Source organism: Solea solea, chromosome 15 (assembly GCF_958295425.1).
Source record: "Solea solea chromosome 15, fSolSol10.1, whole genome shotgun sequence".
Classification (NCBI taxonomy): Eukaryota; Metazoa; Chordata; class Actinopteri; order Pleuronectiformes; family Soleidae; genus Solea; species Solea solea.
In genome coordinates this window covers 17,969,453-17,984,674 of record NC_081148.1, presented here as the reverse complement: position 1 = coordinate 17,984,674, position 15,222 = coordinate 17,969,453, and the positions used below count along the sequence as shown (strand labels likewise).

Below are 15,222 nucleotides of genomic sequence, written 5' to 3'. Positions count from 1 at the left end.
GTGTCAGGACAATAACCGAAGTAGAACCCTCTTTACATTAGCAGGTGCTTCAGCTATAAAATTCTATACTGCTTTGCAGATGTAGGCCAAACTATTGAACTTTAAAATGGTGCACGGTGAGATGGAGCTGAGGAAGAATCAGGCAGTGATCACACTTAATCCCATAGTTGCATCAGCATCACAGGCAGCAGCACTGGTCACATTTACATTTTAAATCTGATGCAGCTGACATGACACAGTTGTGGGACACACACACACACACAACAGTGAATTGACATTTAAATAAAATCTTGTGTAATGTTTTGGTCTTGCTTCTTTTGTTTTTCTCTGAGCTTCTCCTCTTGTAAACTGATGTCCAGAGCTCTGAGCTGTTTCAGGAACCCGTGGTTGGGCAGGACACAACGGCGCTGTCGCACGTGCTCAATGGCGTCCACGACGGTCAATCTGTGTTTCATCATCAGATACGCCAAGACCAGGGTCGCCGATCTGCTCCGACCCATCACACAGTGCACCATCACCTTATCTAGAACAGAGGTAAGATTATTTCGATTCAATACAAACAAAGGAGGAGGTGTCTTCTCCACAGCACATGACATCTGAGTGTTGTTGGTTCCCTCCAGGACTCACTCTGTGGGTGACTGAGGGCCTCGTGGACGAACTGGGCTGCAGGGCAGAAGTACTGAGAGATGTTAAAGGTGGGTTTGTCATCAGCCTCCACAGCGTAGTACTGGATCTGCATGTCTCTGTAGTAATCGGCACCAGTCAGCACGTTATTCCACTTCCCCTCTGCAGCATTCAGCACATGTGTGATACCCAGTTCTCTCAGGCCAGGCCGCTCCAAAGCTGTTTTCCTGTGTTCATCCAACACAGACACTGTCACTCATCGTGAATTTCAACCCTCGCAAAGCACAACTATAAAAAAAAATAAAGATGCTATTCCCTGTGTGCATTTACTCACTCATCCCCGATGTACACACTGGGCCACACCTGGTTGAAATGAGCATATGGAGCCATGCTGCCAGTCCAAAACAGCTGCTCCAGGTCTAATGTTCCTGGTGTGATGTAGTCACTGTCGGGGTCCACCTGCACCGCCGTGTATGGGTTTTTACTCCTGGACCTCACCACAGAGGAGGACATGTCTCAATTCCTCTGCTGCGCAGAAATCAGGCACTTCAAGTCAAAAAACCTGTGTAGAAGAAGAAGTGTAGAAGCGACATTAAAGTTCAGGTTTAATGTTGAAGTGAAGTATTGACACATAGAACCAGCTAGAGACATAAATGCTCATTCTCAGTGAAAACATGGCTGCCAGTAGGGACTTTTGGCAAATGTGTGTCACTTTGGTGAATCCAAACAAATGATTTCAAACTCTAAAGTCACAAAATAACACATGTGAACTTACTGATAGTTTAGAAAGACAGAAAAGTGTCAGCTTCCACTAAGAAAAGGCTGAACAACAATAAACACATTATCAAGAAATCATAGATTTAAGCCCCTTGACCCCCTGCTTTCCCGATAAGTCATCAGCTGATGAGCCATAATGAGAGTTTTTGATCAATTCCATGACAGAGTAGTGCAGTCACTTCAAAGACTTTTTTTATTTCCACAGTAAGTCCCTGTACAAATATAATGATCATATAATATCTCAGTATAATGTACCGATATGTAGATTGAAGTGTTTTTAATGTGAGTGGAAGCTGCTGTGTTAAGAGATAATGGATGGTAGTAAAACACAAGTGAAATATTGAGCATGAACATATGTGACGACAAATAGGTTCATATTATTTTAATGTGTCTTAATAATCTCTTATGCCTGGTTTCTATGCGTCTTAACACACAGGATGACCAGTGTGGAGGGAAACGGTGACACACCCATGTTATGTAAAAAATAATACAGGAGAAGATTACTTACTTCTTGTTACCGTCCAAAGTTGTCTTATCCTTTTTTTGAGGCCGATCACAGAGCAGAGCCTCCACTTTTTCCTCAGTGGACATGTATGTGTGTGTCGTAGTAGTTGTGTGTGCATGTGTGTAGACGTCTGCCGGCAGTGATCATGAAGGCTAAAATACACATCTTGAATGGTAACTGCTTTCTCGGGACTCTGTGTTTAAGATGATATTTTTAGGCAGCTGGTCTTCAACACCTGACCTCAACAACATGACACACACACACACACACAGGATTGTGCAGCTATTTTGCTATTTTGGACAGACCAAACAAAGCGTTACCCCTAACCTTGACCATAACCAGTGAATGCCCAACCCTAACCTTAACCAGTTCCTCAGAAATAAGGTTCTGCCTCGTCAGAACCAGGTTTTGCTCTCTGCTGGTCCTGATAAGGTCAGTGTTTATACTAGAAAATGTCAAATGTGAGGTAATGAGCACACACACACACACACACACATACACACATAAACACATAAACAAGGGCTTCTCTCCTTCCCCATACACTTGCTAATTTGATTCCCTTTCATAGGCCTGCAATCATTTTGTGGCAAAAAACAGACCAAACTGTGAGGCACAACACCACAAAACAAAAAACTACACTTAGTGAGAGTGTTGCATCATTAACATCACAAGAATGCCACTCGTGTGTGGACAGGTGCGAGGGTCAGTCAACTTTTGTCAGTGCAGAGTTATTTCCAGAGACGTAAAACTTAAAGTGTTCAGTTGTTGCATTTTATAAAGTTGTTTCACGGGAGAAGATATATCTGTATCATCTGACCATGATTATTGAGATTATTATGAGGGGAAAACAATGCACAAGTATTAGTTAATGGGAGGATTATTGAGAAAATGTGGAATCCAATAAAAACAGGTATTAGACAGTGTGAAATGTTCATGTGGTCACTATCGGGACATGTCGGTGTGGTCAGCCTCTGTGATCTCTCTGCTCAGATCCAGCTCTCTCAATTGCTCCAGAAACCCAGAATTGGGTGCGACGTCCCGGCTGAGCCGCACGGCGATGATGGTGTCCACTAACGACAGGCGCTGGCAGATCATCAGATACGCCAAAACCAGCGCTGCAGAGCGGCTCACACCCATGGCACAGTGGACAAACACCGTCCCTACAAATACTTTGTTATTGTAACGTTCACGTATATGCATTTTACTTTGTTATTTGTATTTCTAGCAACTTTTACTTTTAATCCACTACATTTCATCTCTTTTCTTATCTTTGTTACTCGTTATTACCAAATAAAATCAAAAGAAGAAGAGTTGGTAATGGTCTGCATATATAGAGCTTTTCTAGTCTTGATGAGCTGCTTTATACTACAGCTTTCACCCATTCACACATCTTTCATACCTATAATTTACTGTTAGAAAATCCTGAATGGTGTGAAAGGTCTAGCATCTAATGGGATGTCTTTCTTCTTTGTTTGTGTCGTAAGATTCCACTTCAAAACTCATGTGGTCATTTTTCTGTGTCTTCAAAAAGTGTATTATGCTCCTCTGTTCATTATGAATGGCTGTCATGTTTGCAAACGCTGACCATTTTTCTTCAGAGCGCCATCTATGAACTGAGCAGCTGGGCTGAAGAAAGGTCGAAGGTCAAACTCCGGATGGTCCACAGCTTCAACGCCATGGTACTCCACTCCAAGGTCACTATAATACTGCTGACCTGTGTTGATCCGGTGTCGACCAGCCGCAGCGTTCAGTATGTGAGTTACACCCAGAGACGAGAGTGTGGTCTTATCTCTGGCCACAGACCTGCAGACAAACAGCACACACTCACTGATTTAATGACATTTCTCTTTGGATCGTGTCAAGATGTGATTTTATTTTCCCCGCACTTACTCATCTCCAATGTACAGGTTTGGCCAGACTTGATTGACAGGTGTCACTGGCTTCCTGTCCATCCAGATAAATTGTCTCAGCTCTGTCAGAGACGGTGTTTCCTCCCCCTGGGTTGAGTGACCTCTGTAGCAATAAAGATGTGTGTATGTGTGTGTGTGTATGTGTGTATATACTGATGTCAGGGACACTGTGTGTACATTTGTGTGTTTACAGGTTCTGGGCCTGCTGTCGTCTCCTCCTCTCCCTCTCCAGGCTCATGTCCAGGCTGCGGAGCTGTTGCAGGAAGCCTGGGTTGGGGCAGACGTCTCTGTGTGACCTCACGGCGGCCACGGCCTCCCACAGTCGCAGACCCTCGATAATCATCAGGAAGGCCAGCACTAAGGTTGCAGAGCGGCTCACGCCCATCAGACAGTGGACGAACACCCGTCCTGGGACAGGAGCATTTGCTGTTATTATTGAATATGTTCATTAATTCTTTGTCCACCCCATAATTGAGGTCAACACATTATTGTACACTCACTAGCCACTTCTTCAGGTAAACCTATCCTGCTGCTTGTTATCGCAAATATTTAATCAGCCAATCAACTGGTCCAGGTTGGTGAGCTTGTGTCATGCTCTGCCTTCATCTCAGCTTACGTCTCCTCCTTTTTCTCCTGCTTTCATCTCTGCATGCAATCAGTTCACCTGCGGCGGGAGCACACCTGCTCCCAATCCCCTCATCAAGCACCTCTACTTATTTCCTGGTTCGCCAGTCACTCAGTGTCAGAGTGTGACTCAGTGTCAGTGTGTGCGGTGCCCCAGAAGATCCTTCTTACGCTAGTGTCTAGTTATTGTTTGTTGTCTCTGCTCGTGTTGACTCGCGTGCTCACAAACTTCCTCCAGCGCATGCTTCCCTTCTCCACCATGTGGATCAGATCTCCTGCATTAATTAATCTCATCTGTTTACTCATTCGTTAGTAAACTGATGTCTAAACTGATGACTGATGTAAATATCCAGTGCAGCAGCAGCAGCAGCAGTCACTCACTCACTCGTTAAAATGGCTAAGGTTTGTAGAGTAAAATCTCTGGACACACAACACAATGAAGCAGCAGAAGCATTTTATTAGATAAACTGGTACATAAAGATGTGGCACTTGTGTGTACAACACCACTGACTAATGTTACCTCATGAATAATCTACATGAACCCCTCTATGAGTGTGTAAATCAAACACTAATCACAGTTCACAGTTCTTTACTAGATGGATTACTCTAAGTGTGACTGACTTGCCTCCCATGGCCAGCGCAGCTCGGATGTATCGTGCTGTCGGGTAGAAGAAAGGACTTAGGATGAAGTCTACTGCATCATCAGCCTCCACCCCATAATAATCCACTGCCATGTCTCTGTAGAAGCGTGGGCCAGTGTTGACGTAGTAACCAAAGCCTTGACTGGTGCGTCCATGAGCGGCGTTTACAATGTGAGTAATTCCCAGACTGTGGAGAGTGCTCTTGTCACGAGCTGCTACCCTGAAAGCACAATCGCACATTTACTATTATATGTATATATAAAATATGACATATCTGATTTATATAGATGCACTATACTTGTGTGTAAACGTACTCGTTGCCAATGTAAAGGTTTGGCCAGACTTGATTGACGTGTCCAGTAGGTTTTCTGTCTGTTAGCAGAAACTCCTGCAGCTCTGCGACTGAGGGAGGTTCATACGGTGGATCCCTGAGAGACATACTATGCTGTGTACACACAATATAAATATATATATATATATATAAGTAAAAGTCTTAGTGACCACCACTTCTCTTAAAAGTTTAGTGTGTAAAACATGACATCTAAGAATTATGAGCAGTACAAAATGGCAGCCTCTGTAAAGCAAGGCCCTTTCCTTAACCCTCCTATGACCATCATGATAATCATTCAGGCCTGCCTGGATTTATTTTGACTTTATGGCTGTAGAATTGTGAAAAAATGTTCAATGGGTGAGTGCTTTTGCCTCTTTTTCCAAGATCTGGCAGTTATTCAACTGTTAAGGGCTTACGGTAATGAGAAGTATGCATGACAGGAGTAGTAAGTAAGTATATATAAAAGGCTTATTCTAAGTCAACAAAAGTCTAATTGTTTTTTTTTATTATTTTAAAGCAATTACATACTACACAAACATTGTTATGGGTCACATATTCGATTTCCACCAATAAGCCCTCCTAAATATTACACCCTGGACCTTTAACAATAGAAAGACCACAAAGCAATAGGTGGAGCCTGTTTACATTCTGAATTGTTTAAACTCACCTCACTTCAAAGCAGTGAAAACTCGGCCTCTGCCTTGCTCTCCTTGATTTCTCTGCACGCGCACACACACACACACACACATCTGAAGCCTGTTTCCTTTTATAACTCTGTAATCGTACACTCATTGAGGCAAACACATCCCGCAGACTCTGTTCAGGCACTTTCTCACATGTCCGGTCCACAATGACGAACATGCCCAGTGTCTCTTTATTCTGAGTGCGATGTGACATTATCCTGTCAATTCAGACAACACAAGCTCAGTTGCTGACTTTCCATGATGAACCTGTTATGTCATACACTTTGATGTCGTACTGTATCAGCTCTGGCCCAAGGCAATAAGCGACCTAATGACACTTTCCCATTATGCAGTTTGACTCTACTCGGTTTGGTATCAGGCATTTTCCATAGCCAGAGAATCTGTGTATCATTTGTTCAAAATTACAACAAGCATGTGCAAAAATGCTTTACATCATGGTGAAGTAATTGACAATATTATAATTTTTTTGGGTGTTGCACTTTGCAGACGGTCCCTGTGCTCCGGTCTCACTGATGACTGCACTAGAGATTAGAGATGTAGATTCTCCAGCTCGAAAGACGGTTCTTTTTTGATGAAAACGATGTTGTAGCTTGTTGTTTACGTTGCTATGATTCAATATATGTTTTACATGTGTTTCAACAATGTTTGGTTTGAATGTTATTGATCGCGGAAGTTTGAATCTGTCAATATCTTTCTAACGACCGTGTCGTGCTAGAACTGTATCGCGGAAAAGAGCACATTAGTGCACATTTGCACATCTGTTTTAAGTTTTAAAAACAAAAGTCCATTATCTGGTTTATTTGTTCACTTAGTGCTTCACTTTGAATATAATTTTACTGTGTTATATCTGTATTTATGACAGTCAAGCACCGGCTACTCTGAGGTGGTGGGAGGGGGGCCCCCAAAATCAAATTCTGCTTAGGGCCCCATGAAGACTTGGGTCGGCCCTGTACACAGAAACCAAGAAACATTCACTCCTCAGGAAACATCAGGAAGACTGTAATGTCTACCACTTATTTCTTTACAGGGACAAATAATGTATATATTACCTTAGATTTATGCTATTTGAGATTATTCATCTTGTCAAAGACTACTTGTGAGATAAAAGAAACAAACTCAAGGACAGAAGTCAAGGTGCCAGACAAGTTATTTCAAAAAGTTGTTAATTAATCAGTTCATAAATCTCCATCCAGCCCACAATATTTACAAGAAATATCTATTGAACAATTATTTATTATTTACAAAGCTCGTGGACATGCCTGACAATACTAATCAAGGTAACATTTGTTTATTGATTTGATTGAGTATATGAAAAATAAATAGACACTCTACTTCAATATTTACAACACGTAACAACAACAACATGGCCACTGCTGCCGAAGCCAGAACTTGTTTTTGTGCAAGAAGAAAAAAAAAATATGGATCTATCAGACTCACCTTTAGCTACATCAACACTAACTTTACTAGAGTGCAACACATGGAAAAAGAGAGAGGTCCCAAAGTGACTCGTGAGATGTTGGATGTCAGAGAAGAGGACACCACCTTCTTCTGTGTGTCAGCTGTTCATCCAGCTTGAGAAGGTGGGACAGAAAGTTGCGGTTTGGGTAAATGGCTCGTTTTTGGACGACCTGCCTCAGAGCATCTCTCAGAGACAAATGCTGCCGCATCATCAGGTACACTAGGACCAGAGTGGCCGATCGACTCACGCCCATGATGCAGTGCACCAGCACTCTCCCTGCAGAGCACGATGGAGGATGTGACAGAGAAGAGGGGAAAACAGTGAGACACCTGAAGACAGAATTTCATCTGGTGGAACACTGGTGTATCACATTACATGTACGTCACCATCTTTGCTCTTCAGGGCTTGATGTATGAAGTCAGCTGCAGGTTTGAAGTACTGACTGAGGTCAAAGTGCTCCGAGTCCTCGGCTGAGATGCCAAAGTAGACGCAGGTGTTCCCGTAAAAACTCTGGTCACCGATGCTGCCCTGCTTGGAGTGTGCTGCATTCAGGACATGAGTGATGCCGAGCTTATGTAACGTCTTTCTGTTCTGAGCCACGGCCCTGGGAAAGACAAAAGACACAAACACACAGTCATAAACAGTTGTCTTGCACTTTGAAAGATCATTTACACTGAGTCTGTTTATGTGAGCTCCATGCTGTTACTCCGCCAAACAGACACCTGAAACATGAGACACTCACACATTTCCTATGTACAGGTTAGGCCAGACTTCATCCACTGGTGTGAGCTCCAGTGTGCAGGAATCCAGAATGAGCTCCAGTTCTTTTATGAGCACCAGGTTCTGTTGCTGGTTGCTCCCTGACATTCTCCCTGGACACTGAGCGGCTGCTCCTGCCTTCTCTGTTCACCGTCCCGTCCCCGACACCAGAGTCTGCAGCTCAGTGAGAGACATGAGCAGGTGGTTGTTTGAATGCCGCTTGGCTCCAAAATTAGCTCCCTGTGTTGAGTGTGATCTCTCTGAGAGAATGTGGAGGTATTTAATGTTGCTGGTGCATTGGCTGCTCTGTTCACCGAGCCAAAGCATTGGGGGTGAATGACAGGAATTCTCTGTGTGACTGCTGAGGTCACAATCATGAGGGGAGGGCTGCACATGGTGTCCACTACAGTAAATGGTGCTGGAGAAAATCTTGATTAAAATTAAAAGGCATGATAATCCCAGTGGATTCATCACTCAGGGTTGTCCCTGTCCTTGTTTTTTTCTTGTTTTATATTTATTCTGGATATATTTTTTTATTCTGACACGTGAGTAGTAGATTCCCATACACTTCTGACACACAATATCTTGTATTTATCTTGTATGAATGGACACATCTGTCATGTTTTTCAGTATTGCACTACTTTTGTTATCTGCTTTCTCACAGTTTGCGCTCTGTCCCATGTTGCACTGACTTTTGTTTTAAATTACACCTGTTGTAAATAACTCTTTCTCTAACTCTTTTCTATTTTTATTTTCCTTATATTATTTATCTGTCTCTATATATGCACACCACTGACCTGAGCAAATGAAACCTGTTTCTGATTCTGATATATATACTACATTAAAAACACACACAACTATTTTACAAAACAACTATTGTTACTGTTTCTGTGTTTTTTTTAATACTTTTACTTCTATAACTTAAGTACATTTTATATTAGAATGCAGTAAATGTCATATACTTCAAGACTTTTACTTAAGTGATAAAATAAAAAGTGACTTCAATTTCTACCAGTATCCAACTTAAGGTGCTTTATGCAAGCCTGCCCAAAACATAACCAAACATCACTTCCATGTTTCACAAAAACGTTTTATTTATTGATCTTTATTTTATTGTTTTGTCCATGAACACAGAGCTGATGTGACAAAGCTACAATGCTCACATTTTGTCTCATCCATTCAAAGAATATTCTCCTAATCTGACCTTTTATTGTTAGTGTAGTTTTCTGTATTTGTAACTGAATTATTCTGCCTCCTCCAACCCTTTGTCCCGCAGTTTTCGGTCCAGGGCGATGAGCTGTCGCAGAAAGCCTCTGTTTGGGAATATCCACCGTTTCTGTTGCACACAGCGTACAGAGGTCAGGAGGGTGAGGTGGTGATTAATCATCAGGTAGGCAAGGACCAGTGCAGCCGAGCGACTCACACCCACAGCACAGTGCACAAGCACCTTTCCTGGAATTCATAGAAAAACACACAAAACCTGCTGGATGGGCAGAAAACCAGCTTGAACCTGTCCTCAGAACTGGAGCAGGTCACTTAAACTGGAATACAGAACGAGGTCACCAGGCACTGTGAAAATATTTCAGGCATGACCTTGAATGAGCCAACGCAGCAGTATAGCAAGGGCATGCCTGACAGTACTGAAAGGTAACGTTTGAACACAGTCTGAATATCAAAAAATAATAAATAGACGCTGGACATTGACATTCACAGGCAGTCCTGACTGACCCTGGTATCCCTCACTCTGTAAGCTTAAGCCGTTTCTCTGTAGCCACAGATACAGTTTAAATCAATGCAGATAAATCAATATTTTGTCCCGGCTGCTTTTGACCTTTTGCATAATTACAGTTATATAGCAGTGTGCTTTTATGCTTTTAAATTTATATTTTCCCATTCATTTTGATTGATATGTTTTACATTTAATTTTTATTCATTCAATTTTGTTTTCTTATGTATGATGAAGTACATAATGAGATCTTGTGTAGGGGGTTATCTTTCCCTGGGGAAACAAAATAACATTTGCTTTCTCAAAGATGGCAATGAGGACAAATCTCCCAACAGTCAACCATTAATTCTATCAGAATATAGATTTTTTTTTTTAAAACTATACACAATAGGAGTTACTGGATAAGAGATTACAAAATAAATGACTTAAGGGGGGGAAAAAACACTTTTGCACAACACAACCAGCTCAGTATTACACAGAACAGGAAACAGAAAGTCATCTGAGGGTGATGATCCTCTGGTGACAATAACCAAGTGAGCAGAGAATCTATCTTCAACCTTCCTTTATAAACCCCCAGCCTGGCTGATTTCCCTCCACTGTGAGAGAAAACATGTGAACCCTGTAGCTCATGTTTACCAAAGAAATGTGTGACTTATTCTTGGTCTCTGCCAGTAGCTACTGCAGTCTGTAAAACAACAGGTCCTTATCCTTAATCCTTGAAACAACACACATTATCATTACACAGTGTCATGTATTTAAAAAAAATAATACCTCCTGATGTTAAGGCCTGGTGAATAAATTCAGCTGCCGGGTTGAAAAAAGGTGAGATGTCAAATGTTGGGAGGTCGTTGGCTGGGACTCCATAGTATTTCACTGTAGTTCCGTAGAAATCGTCGCTTCCTTTGCAGCACAGTTTACCATGCGAGGCGTTCAGCACGTGAGTGATGCCCAGCTGCCAGAGCCCGAGCTTGTCATGAGACATAAACCTGGCACAAATGTCACATATGGTGCATCAGGGACAGTCCAGGCACACACCGTAACACTGACGTTTTGGTGTCGGTTCAGATAATCTGAAGCATGATTGTGTGTGTGAGATTATTGACATATTGTCAGCCATCTCAGAGAACCACCCTGAACTCACTGACACCATGGCTGCAGGTGAGGACACAAAAAAGATATGAGCAGCTTAGCAAAAAAGCCCAAATATATGCTTTAGTCTGTGGTATATTATTATTATATTGCCGTTACACAGCCTTTAACGACTGGAGACTGAAGTTTGTGTTGCTTTATAAATATTGCTCACTCTATGCAACAAATCCATAGAGAAAATGTAACGATTTTACATCAAAAAGCTCATACTTTATATATTGTACATACATACATATATAGGACTATCTTATCTTATATTATTTTACCTTATGGGTGCGGCATAGCTCAGTGGTTAGAGTGACTGTCCAGTCCAAAGTCTTATATAATAATTATAGATTTTAATTCAGAAGACTAAGCCATCACAGACTTCCAGCATTGAACAACCACTAGGGGGTTGTATTTTATTTCTTATATTCTGCCTGAGGCTGACACTGGCCCAGGGTCATGCTGGGTCATTTGAGGTCACTTGTCACAGTTTTACACAGGTGTTGCTGATTGAAAGGATCAAACATTTTTCTAATGTGCTTGCTGGTTTGAGATTTGTTTTGATTTGTTTAATGGAAAATAAATTGCTGATATCATTTCAGACACTGAGGAAGAATCTGGTCGTGATTTATACCTGAGTGCACGTCAAAACAACACCTACCAGCAAACAATCAGCATCCACAGTACAGGACTGAGTCGCTACAAAACCTATTCTTAAAATATCACAGATATAGGAAGGCAGTTAGCGCATTGTACTGGATAAGCCTTTTATTAAGTGGCTAAATATCTTATCCACGTGTCCCTGCTGGCAGCCTTGTTATCAGTAAGATAAGTGTCCATGTCCTGGGCTGGTTCATGGACACAGCTGTGTGCACTCTGCAGTGCTGACAACGTGTCAATACCTCATACAACTACACTTCACAAAAACCTACACAGGATGCTCACATGTCTCCGAGATACAGGTTTGGCCACACCTCGTCTCCATGGCGACAGGAGCGCGGCGCTGAATGTAAAGCTTCCTCCAGCTCCTGGAGAGACGGGATGTCCCACAAATCCCTCTGTGAAGCCTGTGTTGTTAGTGTGCACCTCTCCACCTCTTCTGCTTCTGACTTCTGAGTGTCACAGTCAGACTCTGACAAAGCACCAGACGTTGAGGTTAATGCTCTCTTAGACATTTTTTCAACCCTAAAGGCCATGAACTGATGATCAGGTGCCGTCTCTTTGTCTTTTATCTCGACTCGGTTGCATTCACGCTGTGACTGTCAATGACAGGTGGTGCTGTTTGACAACAAGCATGGCGTCTGCAGACTCTCTGTCAAACTCCCACACGTACCAAAGAGACATGTTCACTTTTCAGTACCACATTTATGTTTTGAAAATGACAGCCTGCGCTTGTTTCATCAAATTCAAACCAAACAATGCACACCCACTCCCTTACCTGTACTCTATATCTTTTTATGATGCACCTGAACAAATATTATCAGGATGGTTGGACTTTTATTTTCTTGCCAGGCTGAACAGGAGGAGGGGTGTGTGGGGGTAAAAGTTTTAGTGGTGGGAGGGGAGGGGGAGACAGAAAAGGGAAGGGAAGACAGAGGTGAATGTGTAAGAGATTTACAGTCACATTATAGACAATAACTACAACTATCACCATTATAACAACAACCGTGCCAACGAAAGGAGGTTGAACTTAAAAACAAAAGTTTACCTGCTGCCACAAAAACGTGAGTAAGCTAAACTATTAAAAACTTTGACTATTAAAACATAGATTGTTTTAATATTGTTTTACTGTTGTGTAAAAAGCATGGTGATCCATGGTGGTCATGGAGAGAAAAAACAAAACAATTCATAAAGTCAGGTTATACCGTACACTGAACACAAATGTTAGTATGATTATTTCATCTTCAAATAATTTTCCCATATTTTTCACACTGGACCTTTAATGTGGGTATGAATTTCACGTTGTGACCAGCAGGTGTCAGTGTGTTTTTGGAAGTAGGCCTGCCGTGAATCCACCAGCTCGTCTTTCCCGGGCTTGTTTATTAGCCTGTCTTCCTGTTTGGTGTTGCTTAGTTGTCAGAAACATGTTGGCCAAGAAGTTCTCTGGTGAGTTGAGTCACAAACGGGCAGCGTTTCCTCGCTCTCAGTGACCACAGTGACAGTGACACTGGAAGTTTAGGTAAGAAAGTTTAATTTAATGACTCTGAAATGACATGTGTGTTCTGTGACTCCCCCCCCCCTCCCCCTCTCACTCTCTCTCTCTCTGTCCACTGAACATGCCTGACTACTTTTCTGTGTGTTTGTTTACGTGAAAAGAATCATGTTTAAAAGCTGTGACACAACGTCATAAAAAAGTACAAAAGTACAAGTGAGAGTTGCTGAAATGTAGCAGTGTGACGTTACAATGTGGCCCTGTGGTGAGGAGACTGTGAGCCCTTTGTCAAACTCTCTCTGTCTCTCTCTGTCTCTCTCTGTCTCTCTCTCTCTCTCTCTCTCTCTCTCTCACACACACACACACACACACACACTGTAGAGCTTTCTCTCTCACTGCTGTGTGTGTGTCACTGTGACTCACTGTGACTCACTGTGCACAGGCCAAACGCGCTGATATGGCACTTATGAATCCCCAAGTAAAGCCTCGGGGAAGAGAAGCTGCAGCATGTTGCCAGTAAAATCCAGAGTCTAGTTAGAAATGAACACTTCTCCATGCAGAACCAAGCAGCAGCTCATTAGGTGAGTCTTTTACACGTGGCAATAAAATGTGATATTGTTAAATTAATCAGTGTGGACCCTTCACTGACAGCCAGCCACCTTCTCATCTGCTTTATTGATGCCATACAGTAGTAATACAAGACAAAAGTTTCATCATAATGCAAGTTAGCAAGTTGGTATACATGTATACATTAAAGTTTTTCCTGATAAACATAAACCTGTGTTTTTTTTTAACCAAGAAGACATTGTAGAATATAATATTATATTATATATAAATATAATATATAATTATTATTGTGATGACTGAAAAAATATCTTATTATTAATAATTGTTTAGATTGTTTAACTTAAACAGGCGTAGGATACATATTTTTTAGGGTTGAAATAATTAAATCTATTTGTAATGGATTACTAATGTTGTCTGTTTTTTCAGCATCTTAAATGTGAATATTTTCTGGTTTCTTTGCTCCATATAGCAAAGAAATAATTAAAAGTGAATCATTTTGGAATCATTTTGGTTAGTGGACAAACGAGACATTTGAGAACAACATCATTTCAGAGCATAACAAGTCACAAGGAAAGATTACATTACATTACATTACATGTCATTTAGCAGACGCTTTTATCCAAAGCGACTTACAATAAGTGCATTTAAACATGTAAACAAATAAAACATGTAATGTTGCATTTAAAGATGCAACATTAATCTTTTTCCTAATTCACAGTTATCACTTAATCATTACTATTCCATCTTACCATAACATCTTACTGTGCTATAATTAAATACACATAGGAAGAGTGTGTTTACTTAATACTATGTTTACTGTTTAATTAAAAAATCACTAATATTGTAAGCTAAATATTATTTTGGTATGAACGAAAAAGTTTGACAAATTAGCAGATGACTTCATAATTAATGATAATTATTAGTTGCAGCCTCAGAAAACTGGCATATTTTCCAGATTCAGTAAGAAACCACAGAGACCACCAGGCACCAACCAGCTGCTGTATGAAAATAAATCATACTATGTACTAATATAACTCTCAGTATTGTTATTAAATTAGGGGGGGAAAATGACTTAAAGCCTCAAAAGTGATTCCTCTCAGCACATGGATTAACAGTGAGCAGTTACAGTACAGTTGTGTCGGTCAAACCTTGCAGACCTTTGGAGCAGCGGGGAGAAAAGCACAAGCAGGACTGTGCTAACTTTATCACAAGGTCAAAGGACAAAAATGATAAAAACAAAAAAAGCAAAGCAAAGAGAGTCGATTCACCACATTTAGACTCTGTTTGCTGTAGAGGAGGAATTTACTCT

The 15,222-nt window shown here is 41.3% G+C and overlaps 6 protein-coding genes across 11 annotated transcripts in view; 1 reads left to right on the top strand and 5 right to left on the bottom strand.

The window, feature by feature from the left end:
- Window positions 1-278: 278 nt before the first annotated feature.
- Window positions 279-2,407, bottom strand: LOC131474342 (dual specificity phosphatase 29-like). Its single transcript, XM_058652154.1, has 4 exons — window positions 1,910-2,407; window positions 959-1,186; window positions 628-851; window positions 279-523 (listed from the first exon to the last, which is right to left on the bottom strand). The coding sequence occupies exons 2-4, from the start codon at window positions 1,135-1,137 to the stop codon at window positions 279-281; spliced, it is 648 nt and encodes a 215-aa protein (XP_058508137.1). The 5' UTR covers window positions 1,138-1,186; window positions 1,910-2,407.
- Window positions 2,408-3,073: 666 nt separating this feature from the next.
- LOC131473947 (dual specificity phosphatase 29-like) lies at window positions 3,074-3,952 on the bottom strand. Its single transcript, XM_058651578.1, has 2 exons — window positions 3,797-3,952; window positions 3,074-3,709 (listed from the first exon to the last, which is right to left on the bottom strand). The coding sequence occupies exons 1-2, from the start codon at window positions 3,856-3,858 to the stop codon at window positions 3,472-3,474; spliced, it is 300 nt and encodes a 99-aa protein (XP_058507561.1). The 5' UTR covers window positions 3,859-3,952; the 3' UTR covers window positions 3,074-3,471.
- Window positions 3,921-6,129, bottom strand: LOC131473948 (dual specificity protein phosphatase 13-like). Its single transcript, XM_058651579.1, has 4 exons — window positions 6,080-6,129; window positions 5,396-5,526; window positions 5,066-5,301; window positions 3,921-4,224 (listed from the first exon to the last, which is right to left on the bottom strand). The coding sequence occupies exons 2-4, from the start codon at window positions 5,518-5,520 to the stop codon at window positions 4,004-4,006; spliced, it is 582 nt and encodes a 193-aa protein (XP_058507562.1). The 5' UTR covers window positions 5,521-5,526; window positions 6,080-6,129; the 3' UTR covers window positions 3,921-4,003.
- On the bottom strand, window positions 5,237-8,717 carry zgc:153981 (dual specificity protein phosphatase family protein). 4 transcript variants are annotated; one of them, XR_009242253.1, is made up of 4 exons: window positions 8,318-8,717; window positions 7,962-8,179; window positions 7,554-7,851; window positions 5,237-5,301 (listed from the first exon to the last, which is right to left on the bottom strand). XR_009242253.1 is itself a non-coding variant. In XM_058651577.1 (3 exons), the coding sequence occupies exons 1-3, from the start codon at window positions 8,440-8,442 to the stop codon at window positions 7,640-7,642; spliced, it is 555 nt and encodes a 184-aa protein (XP_058507560.1). In that variant the 5' UTR covers window positions 8,443-8,717; the 3' UTR covers window positions 7,332-7,639. The 4 variants fall into 4 exon arrangements, 1 of the variants encoding a protein (XP_058507560.1); XR_009242251.1 differs by lacking the exon at window positions 5,237-5,301 and adding an exon at window positions 6,113-6,131; XR_009242252.1 differs by lacking the exon at window positions 5,237-5,301 and adding an exon at window positions 6,900-7,063.
- A 690-nt stretch (window positions 8,718-9,407) lies between these two features.
- On the bottom strand, window positions 9,408-12,626 carry si:ch211-223p8.8 (dual specificity protein phosphatase 13A family protein). The gene is made up of 3 exons (XM_058651575.1): window positions 12,140-12,626; window positions 10,832-11,046; window positions 9,408-9,786 (listed from the first exon to the last, which is right to left on the bottom strand). The coding sequence occupies exons 1-3, from the start codon at window positions 12,388-12,390 to the stop codon at window positions 9,578-9,580; spliced, it is 675 nt and encodes a 224-aa protein (XP_058507558.1). The 5' UTR covers window positions 12,391-12,626; the 3' UTR covers window positions 9,408-9,577.
- Window positions 12,627-13,063: 437 nt separating this feature from the next.
- The window catches only part of LOC131473830 (sphingomyelin synthase-related protein 1-like), a 7,307-nt gene continuing 5,148 nt past the window's right edge, over window positions 13,064-15,222 (top strand). Inside the window, exons 1-2 of one of the 3 annotated variants that reach the window (XM_058651404.1) lie at window positions 13,064-13,373; window positions 13,789-13,927. In XM_058651404.1, the coding sequence (XP_058507387.1) occupies window positions 13,887-13,927 (41 nt within the window). In that variant the 5' untranslated portion in view covers window positions 13,064-13,373; window positions 13,789-13,886. Of the gene's footprint in view, window positions 13,374-13,788; window positions 13,928-14,757 lie in introns of those variants that run through there. The other 2 variants (XM_058651405.1, XM_058651406.1) reach the window with 2 other exon arrangements.

Coding starts and splice junctions, on each gene's coding strand:
- LOC131474342 (XM_058652154.1), bottom strand. CDS start 1,137: ATGTCCTCCTCTGTGGTGAGGTCCAGGAGTAAAAACCCATACACGGCG. Junction 852..958: donor AGTGTGTACATCGGGGATGA/GTGAGTAAATGC, acceptor GGATGAACACAG/GAAAACAGCTTTGGAGCGGC. Junction 524..627: donor GGCCCTCAGTCACCCACAGA/GTGAGTCCTGGA, acceptor CCTCTGTTCTAG/ATAAGGTGATGGTGCACTGT.
- LOC131473947 (XM_058651578.1), bottom strand. CDS start 3,858: ATGGACAGGAAGCCAGTGACACCTGTCAATCAAGTCTGGCCAAACCTG. Junction 3,710..3,796: donor AACCTGTACATTGGAGATGA/GTAAGTGCGGGG, acceptor GTTTGTCTGCAG/GTCTGTGGCCAGAGATAAGA.
- LOC131473948 (XM_058651579.1), bottom strand. CDS start 5,520: ATGTCTCTCAGGGATCCACCGTATGAACCTCCCTCAGTCGCAGAGCTG. Junction 5,302..5,395: donor AACCTTTACATTGGCAACGA/GTACGTTTACAC, acceptor TTGTGCTTTCAG/GGTAGCAGCTCGTGACAAGA. Junction 4,225..5,065: donor AGCTGCGCTGGCCATGGGAG/GCAAGTCAGTCA, acceptor CTCCTGTCCCAG/GACGGGTGTTCGTCCACTGT.
- zgc:153981 (XM_058651577.1), bottom strand. CDS start 8,442: ATGTCAGGGAGCAACCAGCAACAGAACCTGGTGCTCATAAAAGAACTG. Junction 8,180..8,317: donor AACCTGTACATAGGAAATGT/GTGAGTGTCTCA, acceptor TGTCTTTCCCAG/GGCCGTGGCTCAGAACAGAA. Junction 7,852..7,961: donor AGCCCTGAAGAGCAAAGATG/GTGACGTACATG, acceptor CGTGCTCTGCAG/GGAGAGTGCTGGTGCACTGC.
- si:ch211-223p8.8 (XM_058651575.1), bottom strand. CDS start 12,390: ATGGCCTTTAGGGTTGAAAAAATGTCTAAGAGAGCATTAACCTCAACG. Junction 11,047..12,139: donor AACCTGTATCTCGGAGACAT/GTGAGCATCCTG, acceptor CATTTGTGCCAG/GTTTATGTCTCATGACAAGC. Junction 9,787..10,831: donor CCAGGCCTTAACATCAGGAG/GTATTATTTTTT, acceptor TATGAATTCCAG/GAAAGGTGCTTGTGCACTGT.